General features: G+C 40.5%; 1 protein-coding gene across 5 annotated transcripts in view; it reads right to left on the bottom strand.

Moving 5' to 3' along the window:
* The window catches only part of STRC (stereocilin), a 62,602-nt gene that overhangs the window by 2,623 nt on the left and 39,140 nt on the right, over nucleotides 1–20,839 (bottom strand). For 4 of the 5 annotated variants that reach the window (XM_075207852.1, XM_075207853.1, XM_075207854.1 and 1 more), the window contains 8 exons: nucleotides 19,604–19,694; nucleotides 18,833–19,007; nucleotides 17,636–17,805; nucleotides 15,411–15,566; nucleotides 14,859–15,001; nucleotides 13,517–13,665; nucleotides 12,650–12,747; nucleotides 351–498 (listed from right to left, as the gene is read on the bottom strand). In XM_075207852.1, the coding sequence (XP_075063953.1) occupies nucleotides 351–498; nucleotides 12,650–12,747; nucleotides 13,517–13,665; nucleotides 14,859–15,001; nucleotides 15,411–15,566; nucleotides 17,636–17,805; nucleotides 18,833–19,007; nucleotides 19,604–19,694 (1,130 nt within the window). Of the gene's footprint in view, nucleotides 1–350; nucleotides 499–12,649; nucleotides 12,748–13,516; nucleotides 13,666–14,858; nucleotides 15,002–15,410; nucleotides 15,567–17,635; nucleotides 17,806–18,832; nucleotides 19,008–19,603; nucleotides 19,695–20,839 lie in introns of those variants that run through there. The other variant, XR_012691253.1, reaches the window with a different exon arrangement.

Raw genomic sequence — 20,839 nt, 5'->3', positions numbered from 1 at the left:
GAACATGGTTGGGCAGCTTAAAATGTAACCCAAAATGGGGTCCCAAAATGTGTTTTTGGTGTTCCTGGTTGTCCGATATACAAACACTCCATTAGAGCATCACTGACTTGTACTGTGACTAAACTTTCATGTTAAGGTACTAAAAGGTACAAGCAGCTTTAGGAAATAAATATAATATGGAAAAAAAATGCATTATGCACATATATATGCAATTTGTCCTAATAGATCACATGACATTAACCTTCAAGTTTTGTCCTAGATTCTAAGCCCTATCATTTCATTAGTTTAAAGTCCCCTTGGAATCACCACATACATGACACTATGTGCAAAAGATAGGACGAGGCCTTTACCACGGGGATCCTGATGAACGTCCCCTTCATACTGAGCACTGGAGATGGCCTGACGTTGCTGGTAGCTGAGATGTTCATACTGTTCAGGAGTGACTGCTGTAGCCTGATCGCTGGTGAAGCAGGAAAGCTGAGCCGGACTGAACACAACCTGACATGAAAAATATCCTCTCACTGTGTGTTTCATAGTATTTATTGAGTATTGCTTACAGGCAAGTTTGTATTAGTTAACTGAAAAAGTCAACCATTTTATATCAAATGCAGATCACCAATTGATAAGATAGTTTGCAAATCATTTTATTATTTTAATATTACCTTTTATATAAACATTTTTTCCTAACCAATCTATGTGTATGCTGGAGATTTCCAGTCACTAGTATAATGTGAATTTAAAAATACAGAAGTCTGGATTCACACATTCACCTCCTTTCCATATTTACTAAAACAGAACTTAGCAGGCAGCTACGACTGCTTTTCAGTTCTTACTATGCATAAAAGCTGTTGCTGCCCTCTGGACAGTTCCTAATTAAGGGTCTAGTTCGCCCTAGGCTAAAATTCTCGGAACGCCCCCTCGTCCTGAATATAAAATGTGACTTCCTTCACCCCCACCAATGTTTATGTTTCTGTTTTCTCAAAACTCAGATCTACTTGGCTTTTTTTTTTTTTTTTTTTTTATAATTTTTTATTTTCAGTGGTCAATCAAGAAAATATAGACAGCAAAACGATAACACTGTGTAGCATACACAGTAAAATCACAACGGTTAATGTGGTGTATCGCATATTAGGAAACATTTAGACAAAAATGACCGGTTTTTACATTTTTAAAGAGTAATATAAAATGGGTGTAGGAACAAAAGGGATTGTGGGGGAGGGGTTAGGGGGGTAGGACCACAAAGATAAGCACTGTAAGTATTTAGAGGATAACTAGGGTGTGTTGAGCCTATAGCAGAGGGGGAGATATGTGTCGGGAAGAGTTAGGGTCATCGCACATGGGTCAGGTCGGAGGACGCGGAGCGTTGAGGGGGGAAGGTGTGTTCCACGGCTAGCCATGGAGCCCAGACTTGACTGAAGACGTGGCCTCTATCGTGGAGGTAGTACGTAATCTCCTCCATAGCGGCCACGTGCCAAATCTGCCTCTTGAGAGCCAAAAGGGATGGAGGTGAGGTCTTTTTCCAATTAAGGGCTATGAGTGATTTGCTGCTGTCAGGATGCGGGCAGTTAATTTCTTGGAGAATTTGTCCAGGTCTTGGGGAGGGTAACATAAAAGAAATATCCAGGGATCTTTCGGGATGGGGGCTTCAAAAAGGGTATTTAGGAAACTATGGACTGAATCCCAGAAGGTGGTGATAATCGGGCAAGACCACCAAATATGAAACATCGTACCCCTTTGGCCACAGTCCCGCCAACAGCAGGGCGAGGAAGAGGGAAACATTGTATGGAGTCTTGTGGGAGTGTAATACCAAGGGTAATACAGTTTGTAAGAGGTTTCCTTGAGTTTAGTTGATATAGAGCATTTAGCTATCCCCAGTCTCATGTCCTCCCAAGCCTCTTCATCCGGGGGAGGACCAAGGTCCTTTTCCCACTCGTCTTCATGAGGGTTTGGAGAGGGAAGGGCAGAAGTGAGAAGAATGCTATATATTTGAGAAATCATGCCCTTGTCCAAGGGATGTTTTCTACAAAGAGATTCAAATGTAGTATGGTCCCTAAGAACATAGGTTGGTGGCAGGGATCACAAGAAATGATTAATTTGGAAGAATTCAAAGGGGCTGAGATTTGGGACGGGGTTTGGGGTTGGAGATCCGCTAGCGAAAGCCAGCGACCCTGTTTGGAAAAATCTACTGGAAATTTAAGCCCTGCACGAGACCAGTTACGGTGGATAGTAGAGGCAGATCCGGGAGGGAACACCGGGTTATGCCAGATGGGGGTTAAAGGAGATATAGTAGTTGAAAGTTTTAGTTTGAAGGAGTTGGAGTCCCAGAGCATAGCATCAAATTTGATAGAAGGCAGTGCTCTAACAGCAGGGGGGCTGGTGATACGCCCCAGAGAGAGGAGAGATCGGGCAGGGTTAGATGGGCCGATTCTATATCAAGCCATGCAGTGGAGCCAGAGGGAGCGTAGGAGGCAACGATTTGCGAAAGGTGGGATGCCAAATAGTATAATTTGATGTCGGGAAGGCCTCTTCCTCCTCCAGGGATTGGTCATTTTAAGATATTGGATGAGACTCTAGGAGGTCTATGGTTCCAAATAAAGCGGGTGAGTGCCTTCTGGATGTTGGCAAGGAAAGAGGCAGGGACAGCTACCGGAAGGGTTTGGAAGAGGTACAGCCATTTGGGGAGTATGTTCATTTTGACAGCTATGATCCTGCCCAGCCACGAAATAATAAGGCGGTTCCAGGAGGTCAGGTCTGATTGCGTCTTGGAGAAAAGGGGTAGGAAATTCTCACGAAAGAGGAGGTCATAGCGAGAAGTGAGGAAAACCTCCAGGTATTTGATCTTCCTGTTCTGCCATTTGAAATTAAAGTTAGCCCGGAGGAGCTCGGTATCCCGAGGGGAAACGTGAAGTAGCATGGCCTCTGACTTGGTGTAGTTTATCTTATAGCCCGAAACATCGCTGTAGCTCTGAAGGATGGCATATAGGTTGGGCAAGGAGATCCCCGGTTGGGTAAGCGATAGGAGGATATCGTCTGCGAAGAGTGAGATCTTGGAGTTCGCATTACCCACCTTGACCCCCTGTATGCTAGGATTAGACCTAATTTGGGAAGCCAGAGGTTCAATTATCAGAGCAAATATCAGAGGGAAAAGGGGCAACCCTGTCGTGTTCCATTTCGAATGGAGAATGATTCTGAGGGAGTGCCATTAATCAGGACTTTAGCAGTAGGGGTGGTGTATAAAGCTAGAACGCCAGTGAAGAAGTCGCCAGCGAAGCCAAATGACTCAAGAGCCGCTTTCATTAAGTCCCAAGAGATCCTGTCAAATGCTTTTTCAGCATCCAGAGAGAGCTTAATAGTTGGGGATCTCCTGGAATTTCCACTTGGCTTTTTAAAAATGTCACAGCAATCTTTCTCACTTGATTTCATTAAAATGAAAACTGTATAGCAAAACTTAGGCACGAATGAGCCCTATTGAGGAGATACTGAGGGGATAAGATGTGGAGGGGGCTGACGTACTGCTCCTGTCGCCATCCCTGTTTCTCCTTATCACCAACGTATGTAAACATGTCAAGATTAAAACCTTATCGATTTTTTCGCTTTAATGTATTCTTTATACTTTGTAGAGCAACTATTCTCTTAGATTTTTAAAATTAATTTCAGTTTATACCACTCCCTATCACAAATTTGCACCCGCAAAAATGTTGAGACCCCCATAAGCCTACCACCCTAGGCTGCAGCCTTGTCATCCTATTGGATAATCAGGCCCTGCCTCTGCGGAACAGTTAACATAGAAACTGAAAATTGGGGGGCTTGTCTTTGTAAACATTGGTAGGTCCTGGATCAGGGGGCTGGAGGGGGGGGGGGGTGGAAATGAGCAGGGCTTCCACAAAAACGCCCTGCTGGGACGCAGACAAAACATCTGGACTAGTCCTATGGAGAACAATTGATACTTATTGACTTCCCCCACCTCCAAAGATAAGGTAGCAGTGAGCCCGTCCTAAAATTAACCCCTTACACTACTTTGTGATGTCACAGGGTCCACAGCTGTTCCATGCTTCCTGTAGAGGAAGGAGAGGAGAGAATGAATGCAGCTCCAGCCCCGTCATCTGTATCCTGGACACCACCTGATCTTTACCCATAACCTACCCGGCTTCACTTTAAGGACAATGAATAACAACCTCACTGCCACATCATCAATATACAATACAAAATATACATATTTACAATGAGCTACAATGTCCCCTTATCCACATGTAATTAGACACTGCAGTGATATTCTGTTAATCCAGGGAACAAAAGCGAGGGCTATAAAAAGTACATGCTATAATCCACATTTTGTGAGAAACGAGGAAGAGGCTGGTTACAGTGTTTTCAAACTCGTTTTGTCACAGCGACTTTGGCACCAGAATTTCCTTTTCACTCTTCAGTTTTGCTGCTTCTTCTTCTGCACTCTGACATTTACTTTGACTTGTATTCTAAACTAATTTTACCCTTGCAATATCAGTTTTCAACTTTCCAATCTCTTCAGTGAGCATCCTACTTTTCTCACTGAGTTCAGAGTTAGATTCTTACAATGGCAATAAAGTTGCTTCAAGCTTTGGTATCTCGGCTTGAAGTTGTTGTATTTCACGATCCAGTTTCTCTGTATGCTGGGTCATTGTTTTTACAGTTACCAGAGACTTTTCATTCTCTGTATTCAAACCTTCTTGTAGCTCATTTATTTTTCTCCCCATGTGCTCTATATGCTGCTAGTATCTTAAACATTCCTCTTGTGCAGCTTCAAATCTTGTTTCAGCAATTTCTTTTTCTTGTCTCACACATCTGAGCATTTCTATGACTTGCTCCTGAGACCTTTCTCCCTCAGTGAACAAGACATTGAGTGCTCCCTCCTTAAGGACTCCTCAAGGCTAACTGTTGTTGCCTCCAGCTCTCCTCAAGATTTAACTGCTGCACCCTAGTGGCTTCCATCATTGCTGCAGCATCTTCATCATCATCATCATCATCTATTTATTTATATAGCGCCACTAATTCCGCAGCCCTGTACAGAGAACTCATTCACATCAGTCCCTGCCCCATTGGAGCTTACAATCTAAATCCCCTAATATACACACACACACAGCCCGAGAGAGCCTAAGGGCAATTTGATAGCAGCCAATTAACCTACCAGTATGTTTTTGGAGTGTGGGAGGAAACCGGAGCACCCAGAGGAAACCCACACAAACATGGGGAGAACATACAAACTCCACACAGATAAGTCCATGATCGGGAATCGAACTCATGACCCCAGTGCTGTGCTAACCACTAAGCCACCATGCTGCCATCTTGCACAACTGTTGCCCGACGGCTGCCTGCTAGGCCGTAGCAGTTTGTAGCAGATTTTTAAGCACGTCCTCCATCTCAGAGCACTGCAACACAGTCTTTTCCCCGAGTCCAGACAAATGTGTATCTGGCCCTTTATCAGAAACATCCTTATCTTTCAACATAGCATAATGTAAAGGGTCATAAACCATCAGCACATCAGCGTGCTCCAAGTCCTGATTTTTGTCTCTCTCCATATTGACACACCTGTATGCACTCTTTCTGGTTTGACACAATAGCCTTCTGCTTTTTCTTGCCCATTGAAGCTTGAGAAGCAGCCAATTTATCTTTATACAAATGAAGCACTTTCTTCATTGAAGAACCACTTCGCTTGACTTTAAGTGGTGTGGCACTACAACACCCAGCATATGTCTCAATAAATTTCTTTATAAACTCTCTTGCTCTTTGGTTTTGCACAGAACCAGGCCACACTCAACTTGTGCTTTGCAGATTCATACACCTGCTTTTCAGTAATTAACAAAACTCAGTCCATGAAACACTTGATTTCTTACAGAGCAAAAAGTGTTTTCCTTTAAAATATAAACATATTTGCTTACTTTTGTTATTCCACTAATGCTGTGCACAAACAATACAGCTTTTAGTGTCCGTTATCCACAAAACATGCACAGACATTTAAACACAAGTCTTTCTTCACTGAGTCACTTTAAGTTTTCCAACACACACCCAGACAGAGCTGATTCCTGAACGTTTCGCAAACTGCTGCTATTCTTAACATACGCAGATCTTTGCTTGCATTCTCCACCAAGTTGTGACCGTGTGAGGGGAATAGGTACCATCTCCTGTGGTTGATGGCGACGAGCAGCAGCAATGTTACTTGAATGCAGGGTTTTCAGTTTAACTAGTGTCGAAGTCGTATAATTGGATGAACGAAAGTGTATTGGTTAATATTGTTTTATCGTGCGATTGCACTCAGTATGCCACGCTACACGTGGCATGGCGCGATCACGCGGTAAAATACGCACGCACACACTCGTACTACAACATTTAGTTATTTATATATTTCATATTTATATTGATTCTATTCCACAGTGATTTATGAGCAGATAGTATTTAGTTTATTATTAGTTTATATATTATGATTATATGTACACTTTAGTATTATTTAAGGTTTGGGTTACAGGAAACGTGTCATGTCTGGTATCATTTTAATCCCCTATTCATCAGCAGTTGTGCGGTTCTTTCACCGAAGAGATCACACATTGCATACTCTAGTTAGTGATGTTAGGGAATAAAACACTTAAAGTGATACTGACTATAAAATGCTAATAGACTAGTTGTAACTGGATTCTTGGCGGGAAAGTCAGAGCACAACCCCTGGAGAGATGACCCCCACCTTTGGATATTTTGGTTTGAACTGGCCTATGACCTGCAGCACTCTGGACCTTCATGATACCTGGACCAATAGAAGCAAGCCACACCATCTGCATTGATCTCACTGTAACACTGAGTGTATATAATAACAGCTCTTACTGGCACTGGTCGCAGTCTTTTCTGACCACAGTATTCTGGAGTGAAATACTGTCCTCTGGTTCCAGTAGGAGCGCAGCTTAGCGAGCGCATTCAGGTGCGGTATGTATGTATCTTTTTGGTATTGGCTGTACTGTATTATAATTATGTAGTGAACTGTTAAATTTTACATCTGCTAAAATAAATTACTTTGTGCTTTGGAAACACAATACAATCGCTTGGGCAATGCTTATTTGAAAACGATAGAATTACTTTAATACTAGCCTCAACCAGTTTTATTAGCAAAATCAAAGTAAAATCAAAGTAAACAAAACATAAATAAAAAACTTGCCTGTCCGGCACTTACTTAAACATTTGTGGAGACTCTCTCTCCTGTGCAGGACCTTATGTCCCACACACACATCTTATTGCTTACCATAGCAGAGTCTCTCAGGAGACAACCAACCTCCTCCCCCAGGTCTGAGAGCAAGATTGACGCAGAGCTGCAGTCTTTTACAGCCATCACTCACCTGCAGCTCCTAGTTAGTCTGCTGTGAGCCTGCAGAACAGAAGACCCGGACTGGGCATTTTGCATGGAGCCCACCCTGCTCTCTCTGCACAAAACACCAGGGACCCTTAACATCTTTTCCTGAAGCCGAACACACTCTTTTGGATGCTGCTTCCTAAACATAGCAATCTCCTTGGGCTTACAAGCATGCAAGTCAGACAGCCTGCCATTCAAGCCAGAGACTCTGTCAATACTTACAAGTTATTTGTAAGTATCAATTTGCAGCTGATCTTTTATATTGTACTTCTCCCTCTTGTACCCTTGTATTCACAGTATGTTTCGTTGCCATTTTGTTCAAAGGGAGCATTGAAGAGAAAATTACCTAATCTCTAAGTGTATCTTAAATTACCAGTGAGACATTAACATCAGCAGGGGATGTGTTTAATTCCAGCCTACGTACTAGCTTAAAGCTATGTATTCTGTAAGTACTGATGCATACTGTGACGTGCAAGATAAGCGTACACTGCCTGCTAATTGTTCTGTATACTTTGAATTCTACATTCTTTGGCTTAAATTGTAACTATCACCTACATACAGTAGGGGCAGCAATTTTATGGGACGAACCAATTTTCATGAGAATGCAAGCGATTAATTCACTAGGCTGTAGTGACATAGTGAAGGGATGAAGCAACTTCATGGTGAAAAGATGGATATTGGATCCCACAAAATGGCTGCCTTCACTGGAGGGCATTTACGAAGCACAAAATGTGTGCTCAACAAATCAGGCGCAGCTGTGGGCTTACTGTGCAGCTTGATTTGTGCAAATGCACATATATTTTAAAAATAACAGAGCACCCCACCCTCAGGGGCTACCTCTGGGCAAGTGTTATAAAACAGTTCCCTTGTATAGTGCACTGCTTAAAATAAAAAGTATAATTAAAGAACGGGCAGCATGTCCCCTCTTTTAATCCTCAACCAACACTAGTGCTAGACAGTCCTGGCTGGAGTCCACTGTAACAGGGAAACCACATCAATGGGTTCAGTTGAGTGGTAGGAAGATTATTAGGTCAGTTTTTGAAAGATTGAGTTTGAGGCCGCCAGAGAGCATCCAAGTTAAAATGGCAGATAGTCATTCAGTAGCGTAACACATAACCAAAACAGATGGACGTAGATTGGAAGATATACATTTAGTTATCATTCGCATAGAGGTGATACTGAAATCCAAGCAGTGTATTCATTTTCTAAGAGATGTGGTTTAGTCATAGAGAAGAGCAGAGGACCTTGTGTTACTCTAACTGATAGAGTATGAGGAAAGGAGGTGGATCAAGAGAAACAAACTCTGAAAAACATAAGGAATGTGGCATCTGTATGAGAAGTGAGAGTTCAGCAGTGTCAAATGCAGCAGAGAGGTTCATTAGATTTAGAAGTGAATAGTGGCCTTTAGAGTTATTAGTGATCAACTCATTGACCACCTCAGTCAGTGCAGTCTCTGGCTAGGGTTGGGAACAACAACCTGAGTGAAGAGGCTCCATTAGGTTGCGTGAGGAAAGAAGCCTGTGAGGCGAGTGTAGACAATACGGTCAACAATCTTGGAATTCAGAGGTGGGACAGTAATCTGACTGATAATTTAGGTCAGAATTTGTTTTTTTTAGAATAGGTATAATAATACCATACTAAAATAATGATTGAAACTTACCAGCCGTAAGAGAGAGATTGCAGATTTTAGTTAAGGTTGGAATGAGCACAAACAGTGATCGACTAATTTTGTGAGGGTGTAGGGTCAAGCGGACAGGTAGTAGAGCGGGAGGAAAATAAGAGAGTATTTGCTAAATTATCATTTATAGAATCCAATGAAGACAAGGTGCCAGAGGGTGCAAAAAAATAATTGAGCAGGCTGTTGCTATGGGAAGAGGTCACCATTTAATATTGGGACTTGTCAGTCTTGTCTATGAAGTAGACAAAATCTCGGACAATAATGCTGGTCGGAGGGACTGGTATGGGAGGATTGAAAAGAGATTTAAATGTATTAAGGAGGTGTTTGAGGTTAGAAACCTGAGCAGAGATGAGAGATTGTTTGGCAGTGTCCAGAGCATTTTGGTAGGAGTATATACATAGCAGTATATTTGAGATAGTCATGAATAGTATGTGAATTTTGCCAATGCTGCTCTATCTTGCAGGAGTGTTTTTGAAGGAAGCAAGTGTTTTTAGTGTGCCACAGAGGACAAACAAGAGTTGCTGGAGCCACTTGATCAAGAGCTGTTACTCGGGTATGATTAATATGTAGTGCTGCCAGATTAGGACATGAGAAGGTAGTAATTGGGGAGAGAACTTTTTTTTTCCGAAGAGGTGGAAAGTAGTTAATGGAACTGAGATTTCTGCAGGTACGAGGAGTCTTGGATGAGTTAGAATGCAAAGATGTTAAAAGTGGTGGAGTCTGGAGAAAACAAGATCAAGGCATTGGCCATCATGATGAGTAAAATAGTTGGTCCACTAGGAGATGCCAAGAAAGGAGTTTAGAGAGTGTAATTTGGAGGTACAAGGACAATGTGGGTAATCAATTGGAATGATAAATTCACCCAAGATGGTGGTGGAGATGTCAGAGGATAAGAAATGAGATAGCCAAGCAGGAGAATGTTCAAGAAATTGATGGTGTGGCCCAGAGGCTGAAGGTGTGGGTGAAGTGGATACAATAGTTTGAAATGGCTGCAGGTGAGGCATTGTCTAATTGTGTAAGCCATATTCCAGTTACTACTAGGCTAAGGTCATTTATTTCATTACAGACAAACCATGCATTCAGGTGGACACAATTAAAGGATTTTAAAAGTGAACATAGAGAGGAGATATGCTCAATGATTGCTGGACTTCTATAGTGTGCAACATCAGTATGTGGGGGACTTGGATTTGGTGATAAATCACAAGCTGCTAGAAGCAGATAGATTGAATGTAAATGATTGTAAGATTTAAAAGGTCTTATTTTGAACCAGCAGGTTAAGAATATTGCAGTTAAGAAACAATGACAGACATCAAGTTGATGAGTGTTAATTAGAAGGGAGTAAGTAGTAAGCAATACCCCTGAGCAAAAGGGGTGTGATGCAGCGTGGGAGAAAGATGTCTAATCTGGAGCTGGCTTTCACTCTAGCAGGGGACTCCCATACCCATGAAAAGCAGCCCAGGCTTTCTAGCGCAGGGGTAATTTGAGCAATTTGTTGGCCATGCTGCCCAATTGTATTTATTTTTCATTTATGGAGCTTCTCCCATTCATTTCACTGGGGTTACTGCATGTAGTGCAACTGCTGGAAACACCAAGCTCTTCGCCACCTTTGGCTGGACGCATCACGAAACACATGTCAATGTATCCAGCCCAAATCAATTGCATGTGAACAGCATATGAAATGCATGTTTGGCTTGCATTTGTGTTTTTTACGCAAATGCAAGATCAGTGGATAACCAGCCTAAATGTTGGAATGACAATAGGTGGTGCTGTTTGTTAAGCTAAATACTGTGTATCCTCTCCTTACTGTTATAGGAGGGAAGTCAATTCCCTGTGACATGCCATGGAGTGTCCTATAGAGGTAATATCTGTGATGTTCATGTACCATAGTACCTGGAAATGAGAGCAGATGGACATTGCTGTGATGTTAGGAGGCTTAACGTGAGGATAGGAATTCTCCACTTAATGTTTCTTCTCTCCTGTTACCCTCCATGAGGTTTATCCACAATCTTTCCCTGCATGATGCTTGAGCATAGAAGCAGAATCTGCAGCAGTGGATGGATGGAATATCCTTACAACAGAGGTGGTAGAGGCTAATACAGTAGGGGAATTTAAATAAGATAAACATAAGGTTTAAATCTGGGGGGGGGGGAAAGCTTAAGATCAAATAGGATCTGAGGATTTTAGGCATAATATTGACAGACTGGATAGGCTTTCTGGTTCTTAAATACTGTCATATTTTCTGTGTATATGTTTCTATTAGTAAGTACAAGTATATTAAGTGATCAGCAATGTACCTTGGTTGGTTCCCTTATTTTAATGGCATATGACGTCAGTCAATTTAATGTTAAATTAGGCCAAAACACCCCTGAAATAGCAAACTAATTAGAGACAACAAATTGTAAAAATTAACTGATTCATTTATACAAATCTACCTTTGACTCCTTAGTGCTTCTCTCTACAATATTCAGACAATGAAAAAAGTAACAGATTTCTAACAAAGTATCACATTATTGCTAGTATTTGTAGAACTTGTCTTTACCAAAAATAAGAAGAGGGAGAACCATAAAACAGAGTATCTCTCATGACAAATGCTTCTTAGTGATTTTATTATGCAGCTGACTCTGAACAGAGAGGCTTAGGATCAAAGAAAAAAAGGAAATCCTAATATATACGGAATTTGTTAAATAAACTATATTTATTGGTAATGGTTATTTTATTGTTCTATTAATAATCAGAAACTATGACTTTTTGTGAATAGAGAACCTTATTTCTGAATATGTATGTATTAATGTATGCAATGAAGAGTCGTCATATTGTTTACTATTTAAAAGTAAAGTGAGAAATGTGTCATAGCCTCAATAGATAAAGAACAGCAGAATGCTTACTTGGCGTTACCAATCACTAACGTGTATAAGGCGTTTCTCTCTAACAAGTTAGGCTTCATTTACTCAGAATGAACAGCATTTAAAGCAAGTATTTTTCAGATTAATTTCCTTTTACTTGGTGCCTTAGTCTGCAGCAATTTTGTCTGATGCAAACATCAACCGTGTGCATAATTATTAAAGTTCCTTCATGGTGCCCCCCTCAAACCCCATTAGTCATCTAACTTTTGAGAAAAGAGAAAATGCAGGACAGCCAGGAGGGAGGAGGGAACACAGAGGGAACACAGGGAAGAGGTAGCTGATGGGAAAAGGCAAGGAAGTAAAGTGGAGCTGGGAGAGATGGTTGTAAAGGAGAAAGTGCGTATTCAATATTTAGGGGTTTATGTACAGTACTTAGGGAGAATAGTTTATAGTGTGTAGGGAGGACAAAGTAACAGCCATGATCCCAAATTAGGATTCATAATTTGTGTTTGGTGGCTCCTGATTGTCAGACACGTAATACTTTCTATTGGAAACCATCTATTGTAGTTGCCGATACCAAAACTCATTGACTAATCTCATCTAAAAATTGGTTGTGCAGTACTGGTAAAGCGTGCAGTCTGGTAAGTTCTACACTGCAAATTCTCTCGTGAGCACAGTCCCCCCTACTCTTTGTTTTCACATCTGCATTTATTTGACAAGAGATACAAGATGTTATATTAATATAGATACACATTTACTTACAGCAAATTTTGGTGCTGAAATAAGGGATATTGCATCGGGCGTTAATGCTTGAATCTGATCTCTTATCAAAGAAGACAGCACAATGTCCGGGAGGCCAGCTAATAAGTTTCCAAAAGAAAAAGATGAAAGGACTGAGTCACTTACAGACAGGTCTATTATCTCATTATGTTATGCAAGCCTGCCATGATTCATTGCTGTAATCACATCTGATAAAGACATCTCCATAGCCTTGGAAAGGTTACATGTCATAATACTGTGCTTTATTGATGATTTGAGTCATTAAATTAGAAATACGATTTTGCTTTGCATTTATGCATTGAAATTTAAATATGAAAACATTGATGAATCTGTAGTGGAATTATCGGGAGCTGGCCATCTGATAGAATGCAGATGAGTGTGCTGATTAAAAGCATAAAAATGAAGCCTAATGGAGCAACATTGATAATAATTGACAACAGAAATGCCTCATGATACCACTTGTCTACTAATTGTTGGATAACAACGAATTAAAAAAGAAAAATATTCCTCACTGGACAGCTTAGAGGACACAAGCTACAGAGTACCTTGCAGGGGCAGATGTAGAATTGGGAAGAAAAGACATAACCTTATTATCACTATATATACCCAATAGCAGTTTAATATTTCTATTTAATTTAATGAGGTCTGCTTTCATAAAAGATACCTGTTACTAACATATGCAGTTGTTAACTGCTGCTAGCAGCAGAAGCAGGTTACCTTAGCAGGTTGTTTGCTATTAGCTTGGTGAGCCCAGGACTTTCAGAACTTGTTAAAATAGACCATTTCTGGTCAAGTGCTCCTGAGTGAAGGAAGCAAAATGGAGGCTGAGACTCCGTCAATACAACTCACCTGCAAGTGTACCAACCTCTGTGAAGATTTCTGGACCCCACCTGCTGACCACACCAAATGCTGAATTGGATGTTAGGAAATCGGTCAAAATTTCCATCTGAATCTCTGTGCATTTCAATTTCAGCGTACCCACAAATACAGCTGCCTGGCTGCAGGGGACATATGTGGAAATGTGTATACAATCAATATGAAAATGTTTAGTTATTAAGGTTACTTACCATAGAAATGAAATGTTTACAATGTCATTTAATCACCTTATAAAACTATAGACAATCTCAATGTGTAAGGGGTATATTTACTAAACTGCGATTTTGAAAGAGTGGAGATGTTACCTAAAGCAACCAATCAGATTCTAGCTGTCATTTTGTAGAATGTACTAAATAAATAACTAGAATCTGTTTGGTTGCTATATGCAGCATCTCCACTTTTTAAAATCAGCAGTTTAGTAAATATACCCCTAAATCTTTTCATTAACTGGGCTTTACAAATTACATGGGAACATATTTTGGGATTGGAAGTAGTGGCATAACTAGTCCCCTATGTCCTAATGCACAGAGCCAAACAACACCCCAGCTGTGTCATCCAATCTCTCACTCCTCATAACAGTTACTTTACATTTACCATGTGTTTGAATCCCCAGTGCCCATCACTACCTGCCATTCCACTGTCCTGCCACTTCTAGTCCTCACTGATCTCAAGTCTATCCACCTTGCTTGTTACCTGAAAATATTGTCTGTTGTCTGAACCCTATGCTTGTCTTCTCCCTCTTATCTCATGACTGAGAATCTTATACTTTGTCAACACTGCCATATGTCCCACTTGTCTTATCTCTGCAGCCCACTTTTTGATTACCCCTTGTTTGACCCCCTTGACTTTTGTCTTCATCACCTATGTTTGTTCACCTTGTTTATCCCTTTTGCATCTAGTTTCGCCTAACTTGTCTTACTATTCTATCTCATATCTAGTATACTTTATTGCCCTTCCTTTCTAATGACTGCATTAACTATCTTATCAATATAGCACCAGTAAGAATGTGTCAATGACAATATATGCAATCTACTGGGATTTATGAATTTGGCCAGTACTGAAGTCTCAGTGTCTGGGCTAACTGCTAGAATTCCTGGCCTCAGTATATTAAGGAAGCTGGAGCAAAATGTCACTTGGAGAGAGAGAGAGTGGAACTATTTTTATGGCCAACTATTATTCAGGAATAGGAGGGTCCTTTTATAATTTATCTACTTAGTGCTGTAAGGTACAGAAATGAGATATACATAATTCAATATGCTTCCTATATTTCCTTTTCCAAGGCAGAGTTTTAACAAGAACATTTTTACAAACCAACCTGAATTCCTGAATGTTTATTTTCTTTAGCTCCTCTACACCCAGACCACAGAGCAAGTGCCCAAGAGCAGTCAGCTCCATAAGATCCAGTTCTGATGCTCCTTTCCTGCTCTGACGTAGAATGTTAGACACTAATGTCTTCATCTGTGGAGACAAAATGTGACTATGAGGATATCCATCAACGTTGGAAAATGCTAATGATTGTAATATAACCAGGGGACAAAGGTTGTGAACTAAGGTCCATCATGTCTGCTGGTTATTGGTACAAGCAAGTTAAGATGAGAACCTGGAACTTAGCTGTGTGTCACCATACAGTACTGCTTGGTGGTTTTATGATAATAGAAGTAAAATACAAGAGTTAATATCTGCGGTAGTATGGCCCCAATCTCAGGATCTAAGCAATGTTCAAGTGGAGCCTCACAATACAGAAAACTGTAATATTCATAGGGCACAATAAACCATGTCCATTTTGTGTGTGTGTAGTTTCCATTTAGTGACAGAGACAATAAAACAATCACATTCTTCACTATCCATCAATCTTTAGATACCTGACCTGTTTAGCAGTCCAGCTGTCCATCCTTCCCAGAAAAGACACGACTCCCCAGTCCGATATATCCATCTCATGCAGATCTTTGTCAGTCATGTGAGTTATAAGGTTTCCCAGCTGCAGAATCTGCACCAGATTCATAGTCTTAACTGGACCAAACAGCTGTTGCACAAACAGCAATATGTGACATGAAGATTAAATGTAAAAGTTCTATGATAAACACACCTGGCACAGTTAACTAGATAACAGTTTGTCAGTTCTCAAAAATACAAAAACAGATAGATAGTAATGGGTGATATTGCTGTATATACGCAGAATACAGGAAGCATCTTATTTTTTAAATAAGGAACAACGTGTATATTGCTGTTATCGGATATTAAATAGAATAGTCACACAGCCACCAACATGTTAAGCTGCCCTGTGCAGTGTAACAAAATTGTGGGTTCCTGGATGTACAAAATGGTATTGGTGGCTCTGTGCCCAACGAGCTAAGCAATCTAGAAATTATAGTGTAAAATGTTTGTGTGGCAGGAACAGGGAACCAGGTTATATGGAAAAAAAAAGTTAAGCCAGCTTGGCATCCCCCTCTTAACAATATGTTATATTAAATCAGTCACTGTATATGCATTTAATATATTGTAAGTACTGTTATTAAATGCTGCCATGTGGCTCCTCTGGGCATCGCTGAAGTATGGATCATGCCTTCTAAAAGGACTACTGTCACTTAAATTTATTGGGATTCTCAGGCTACTGCCATCATAAAGACTATTAGTGCCAACCACTGGCACTATTCTTGTGGGAAGTCTTCTGTTAGAGGTCAGCCATATTTTCCAGGAAGTTCCGCTCAGCTACTACAAGGAGTTAAGCCAAGAATTGTTTCCCTATTCTCCAATACCTTAATTGGATACCTTAACTTAACTCTTACTGAGTACTAGCAGACATCCCAGAGCCGAACACCCCATGGGGGGCTGCTGCATATGTATGGAATGAGGATGCAGTGTTAGTCCCTCTGATAATCAGGTACCAATCCTGACAGGAGTAGTTATCAATCTCCCTCCAAGCTACAAGCCACACCACCATAGGAACTTTACCGGCTATAAAAATGGTGCGTCTCCCAGTTCTGACTAGGGGTTATGGCTCCTGTTGGGCTGGTCTGGATCTATAGCAAAAATTGGATATGGCTGCAAGACTCTTCTGACTCTACCTCTCTGGGTGCCTGCAAAAAGCAGGTTGACATTGTGTTTAGTCACTGCCTTGCCAACAGTGGAGTGAAGTACACAAGGACTGGATCGGTGAACATAGCACTCTGGGACTGGTGACTATAAGCTCTCCCAGTAGTAGGGTGGTGAGTGTTGGGACTGTGCGGTGAGCCCCTTGGCATTTGTTCACTGAAAGTGTGATAATCCAGTCTGTGTGTTCCACAATAAAATACAGTTGCTTTTATCAAGATATTTCCCTAGATGATTGTCTACCCATTGACAGGTACTGGGTACACCAGGCTTGCACATAAGGCTGCTTCCGGTCAAACCAACCTGCTGATGCAGCAAAAGAGTTAGAAATTAACGCGATATCTCCACACTACATATGTGCATGTATCTTCTGTTCAGTAGAACTCAGCTGAATTAATTTCCCAGGAGAGTCCAGTTTTTAACTCTCTTAACTCCCAAATTGCTCAACTTAGTGAGAAGAGTGGTAAATGAATAGTCTCATGTAAATGCAGATCCAAGGTTCCAGGCTGCCAGCACATGCACCCACCACACAAACACCACTCTTAGTCATCTTCTAGTATACTGTATACTATAATAGTCAGTGGCCAAAGTGCAAATCTAGAAGTGGCAGTATGAAAATTGTTATGGGAATGTACATGGATGGAATTAGATCTGAATGGAATTAGATCTTTCATTTTGCCTACCAAAATTGTAAATATGTAAGAATTCCTATACAGCACAATTTGTACAAGTGGCTTTGTTTTGAGACAGTTCTATGTTAAGCTTCCTGTTTTTGAAGATGGGAACGAGGACTGCTAATGTGATCTTTGGCCTGGGCAAACTAATGTATTACAGTGATCCTGACTCTTCATGAGACAAGAAGGAGAGGGATATAAATGGTAGAAAACTGTTCAGCCTAGTGTGGCTGAGGAAAACTAAATTAATGGCTGAAATTTTGTATTGGTCTCCAAGATGATGGACAAGTACATAAAATTAGAGCAGAGTGTCAGAAACATATTTTACCTGCTTTGTTTTAGCTAGAGCGACTTTTGCCTGGTCAGCCGAAAGATCCAGATCTTCAGTGATTATGCCCAGGCAGCCTTCAAACTCTGACAGAGGCATCCCGCTAATCTGAGAGGGGCTCCATGCCGAAGGAAATGTTACTTTCATGTCCGCACAACTAGGGATTGGCTCTGTGAAGTCATGAACACCACATCAATAAATACATCAACACAGCACAAGCAGTTTCACCTGGTATCTGCTCTTGTTTTCTCATTTATTTTTCAAAGTAAGCTGTGATGAATTAATAAACTGTCAAATGTGTTTATTTAACATCAATTGAAGTCCATGTTCGTCTAATGTGTCATATAAGTGTGTTTGTAAGTAGGACCACATACCCGTCTTGCGTTTTAAAGCATTAACCAATCTTTTGGATTATGTAGGGACACAGTCCCTCGTCCCATCATACTACTCACATCATGCTGACTGACAGTCCCCTGGCTTTTACATACAATAGTATTTGGCTGTCATTCAGCATGACACTAGTAATATGATGCAGACACAAGTTCCCAGCCATAGACTCAGGGCTAAATGGGTTTTCCTTGCAACCAGGAGAAACACAGGCAAACTGAAGCCCAGCTGATGAGCAATAAATGCTTTGAAACCTAAAGAAGGGAGAAGGTAGGATTGAGTGGTTCTAGTAACATATACAGTATGCATCTTTCAAACCCCTCTAACACAAATTAAAAGTAAAAGAAAGGTGTCCATTCCCTTTAATTATTTCAGCACAAGTTACTGCAATTGGAAATATATTTAAATAAATTGAAGCAAGACACATTTAAACAAGTAATATGGTTATATGGCATCGTCTTGATAGACACCGACAAAGTATCCTACCTACAACATCCTGTAAGACCAGGGGGTACATTTTTCAAGCTGCGGGTTTCAAAAAGTGGACATGTTGCCGTTAAATTCTAGTTATCATTTATTTAGTACATTCTACAAAATGACAGTTAGAATCTGATTGGTTGCTATTGGCAACAGCTCCACTTTTTCAAAACCCATCTGCTTTTGTATTAGCACTGTTCCAGAATAAACAGTATAATATAAAAAGGTAAAATAAAATTCTGACATTAATTTTGAAACTAACAATTGCTAATGGTGCTGGATTTGTCAATTTTTTTTTTTAAAAAACACACAATCGCCTCCATCAAATCTCACCTCTATTAGCTCTAAAACCACTAGTAGTTAAAGTAGACGTCAAGAGCAACTTGTTCTTCCTTGTGCTGTCCTGAAGGTGCAAGCTTTGTCCGATACAGATCTTCCCGATTTCACTTACTTCCCATTTGCTCTGGCTCTCCAGCAGCCATTCCAAAGTATCAGGTCCCAGTACATCCTCGCAACAAGCAAACAGATACAGTTATAAATATAGAGGCTCCAGCTCCTTCCACAGGATGCATGAGCAGTACATTACAGAACAATGGAATGTGTGCTCTTGTATGTTACTACTGTTGTTTGTATTGTCTGAACACATACTGACCTCAGTGCTGGTGGAAGCCTATGAGCCCTCCTCTAATTCAGATTCCAAATTTTGAGTGTGGGACCCCATGATCGCTTCTTCTAACACCTCACATGAATGTCCAGCAATGAAAGTTCTGACTTCAGACTAATATAAGAAATTGTAGTATTGTCCTTTGAACTATATTAATTTATAGGAGGTTTATTATTTCTAAGTCTGTTCATTAACGTTTTTAAGATGTAACATATTTCTTAATTATGTGATTGAATGTCAATGGCTTTCGATACATGATTTTTGTGTTTCTGCCATATTTAATTTTAAATTCAGTGCAGGTTTCTGTTGTATATTACTGTATAGAATTGCTTATGATAAAAGATTTAAGTAGAAGGAAGGGGGTGAACAAGATATCTGGATGCAGAGAACATGAAAATACATGCAGACGCCATTATAATAACATAAGTCCAGACTCTTACCTTGGGCACAGATTGAATGTTTTCTGGGGTCAGATAAAATATCAACCTTCCAATTTGTTCTATATGTCTTTGTGTCCATCGAGTTGGATGCCTGAAGAGCAGTCACATGTAAGTTACTAATTGCATGTTTATATCAATATGACCATTGGACAGAACACAGATAAACAAAAAAATATACAAAGGCACAGCAACAAAAGTGATATGAAGTTATAGTGAGAGAGAAGGTGCTGTAGTCAACATATCCATCATTAAAATATAATTCACAAAAAAACTAAAGAAGACATCTGCACATTTGTTTTTAGCACATTTAGGTATGCACAAATTTTATAAAAATTTAAAATATTGCTTCAATGTGTGCTGTTAGTGTAGGATTCCATTTTTAATACATTTAACATTATTTTGTGTTCTCTTAAAATACAGCTCATTGGATCCTCATTTATGTTTTGAATACATCAGAGTAAGGGGACATTAGCACAGATGAAAACTTGTGACCAGGAGATTGTGGGCCTGATTCATTAAGGAAAGTTAAGCAAAAGTAAGTACAGTCATTGCCAAAAGTTTTGAGAATGAAACAAATATTATTTTTCACAAAGTCTGCTGCCTCAGTTTTTATGATGGCAATTTGCATATACTCCATAATGTCATGAAGAGTGATCAGATGAATTGCAATTAATATCAAAGTCCCTCCCTGCCATGACAATGAACTTTTTCCCCAAAAAAACTTTTCCACTGCATTTCAGCCCTGCCACAAAAGGACCAGCTGACATGTTGACGAGGAAAATGCTGGAGATCACTCTGTCATGCTGATTGAGTTAGACTAACAGACTGGAAGCTTTAAAAGGAGGGTGGTGCTTGCAATCATTGTTCTTCCTCTGTTATCCATGGTTATCTGCAAGGAACCACGTGCAGTCATCACTGCTTTGCACAAAAGGGGCTTTACGGGCAAGAATATCGCCGCTAGTAAGATTGCACCTAAATCAACCATTTATCGGATCATCAAGATCTTCAAGGAGAGAGGTTCAATAGTTGTGAAGAAGGCTTCAGGCCACCCAAGCACGTCCAGCAAACACCAGGACCGTCTCCTAAAGTTGATTCAGCTGCGGGATTGGGGCACCACCAGTGCAGAGCTTGCTCAGGAATGGCAGAAGGCAGGTGTGAGTGCATCTGCACGCACACTGAGGCAAAGATTTTTGGAGTATGGCCTGGTGTCAAGAAGGCCAGCATAGAAGCCACTTC

This window comes from Mixophyes fleayi, chromosome 4 (genome assembly GCF_038048845.1).
Source record: "Mixophyes fleayi isolate aMixFle1 chromosome 4, aMixFle1.hap1, whole genome shotgun sequence".
Classification (NCBI taxonomy): Eukaryota; Metazoa; Chordata; class Amphibia; order Anura; family Limnodynastidae; genus Mixophyes; species Mixophyes fleayi.
Note: the sequence above shows the minus strand (reverse complement) of the source record. Positions and strands in the feature narration are given on the sequence as shown.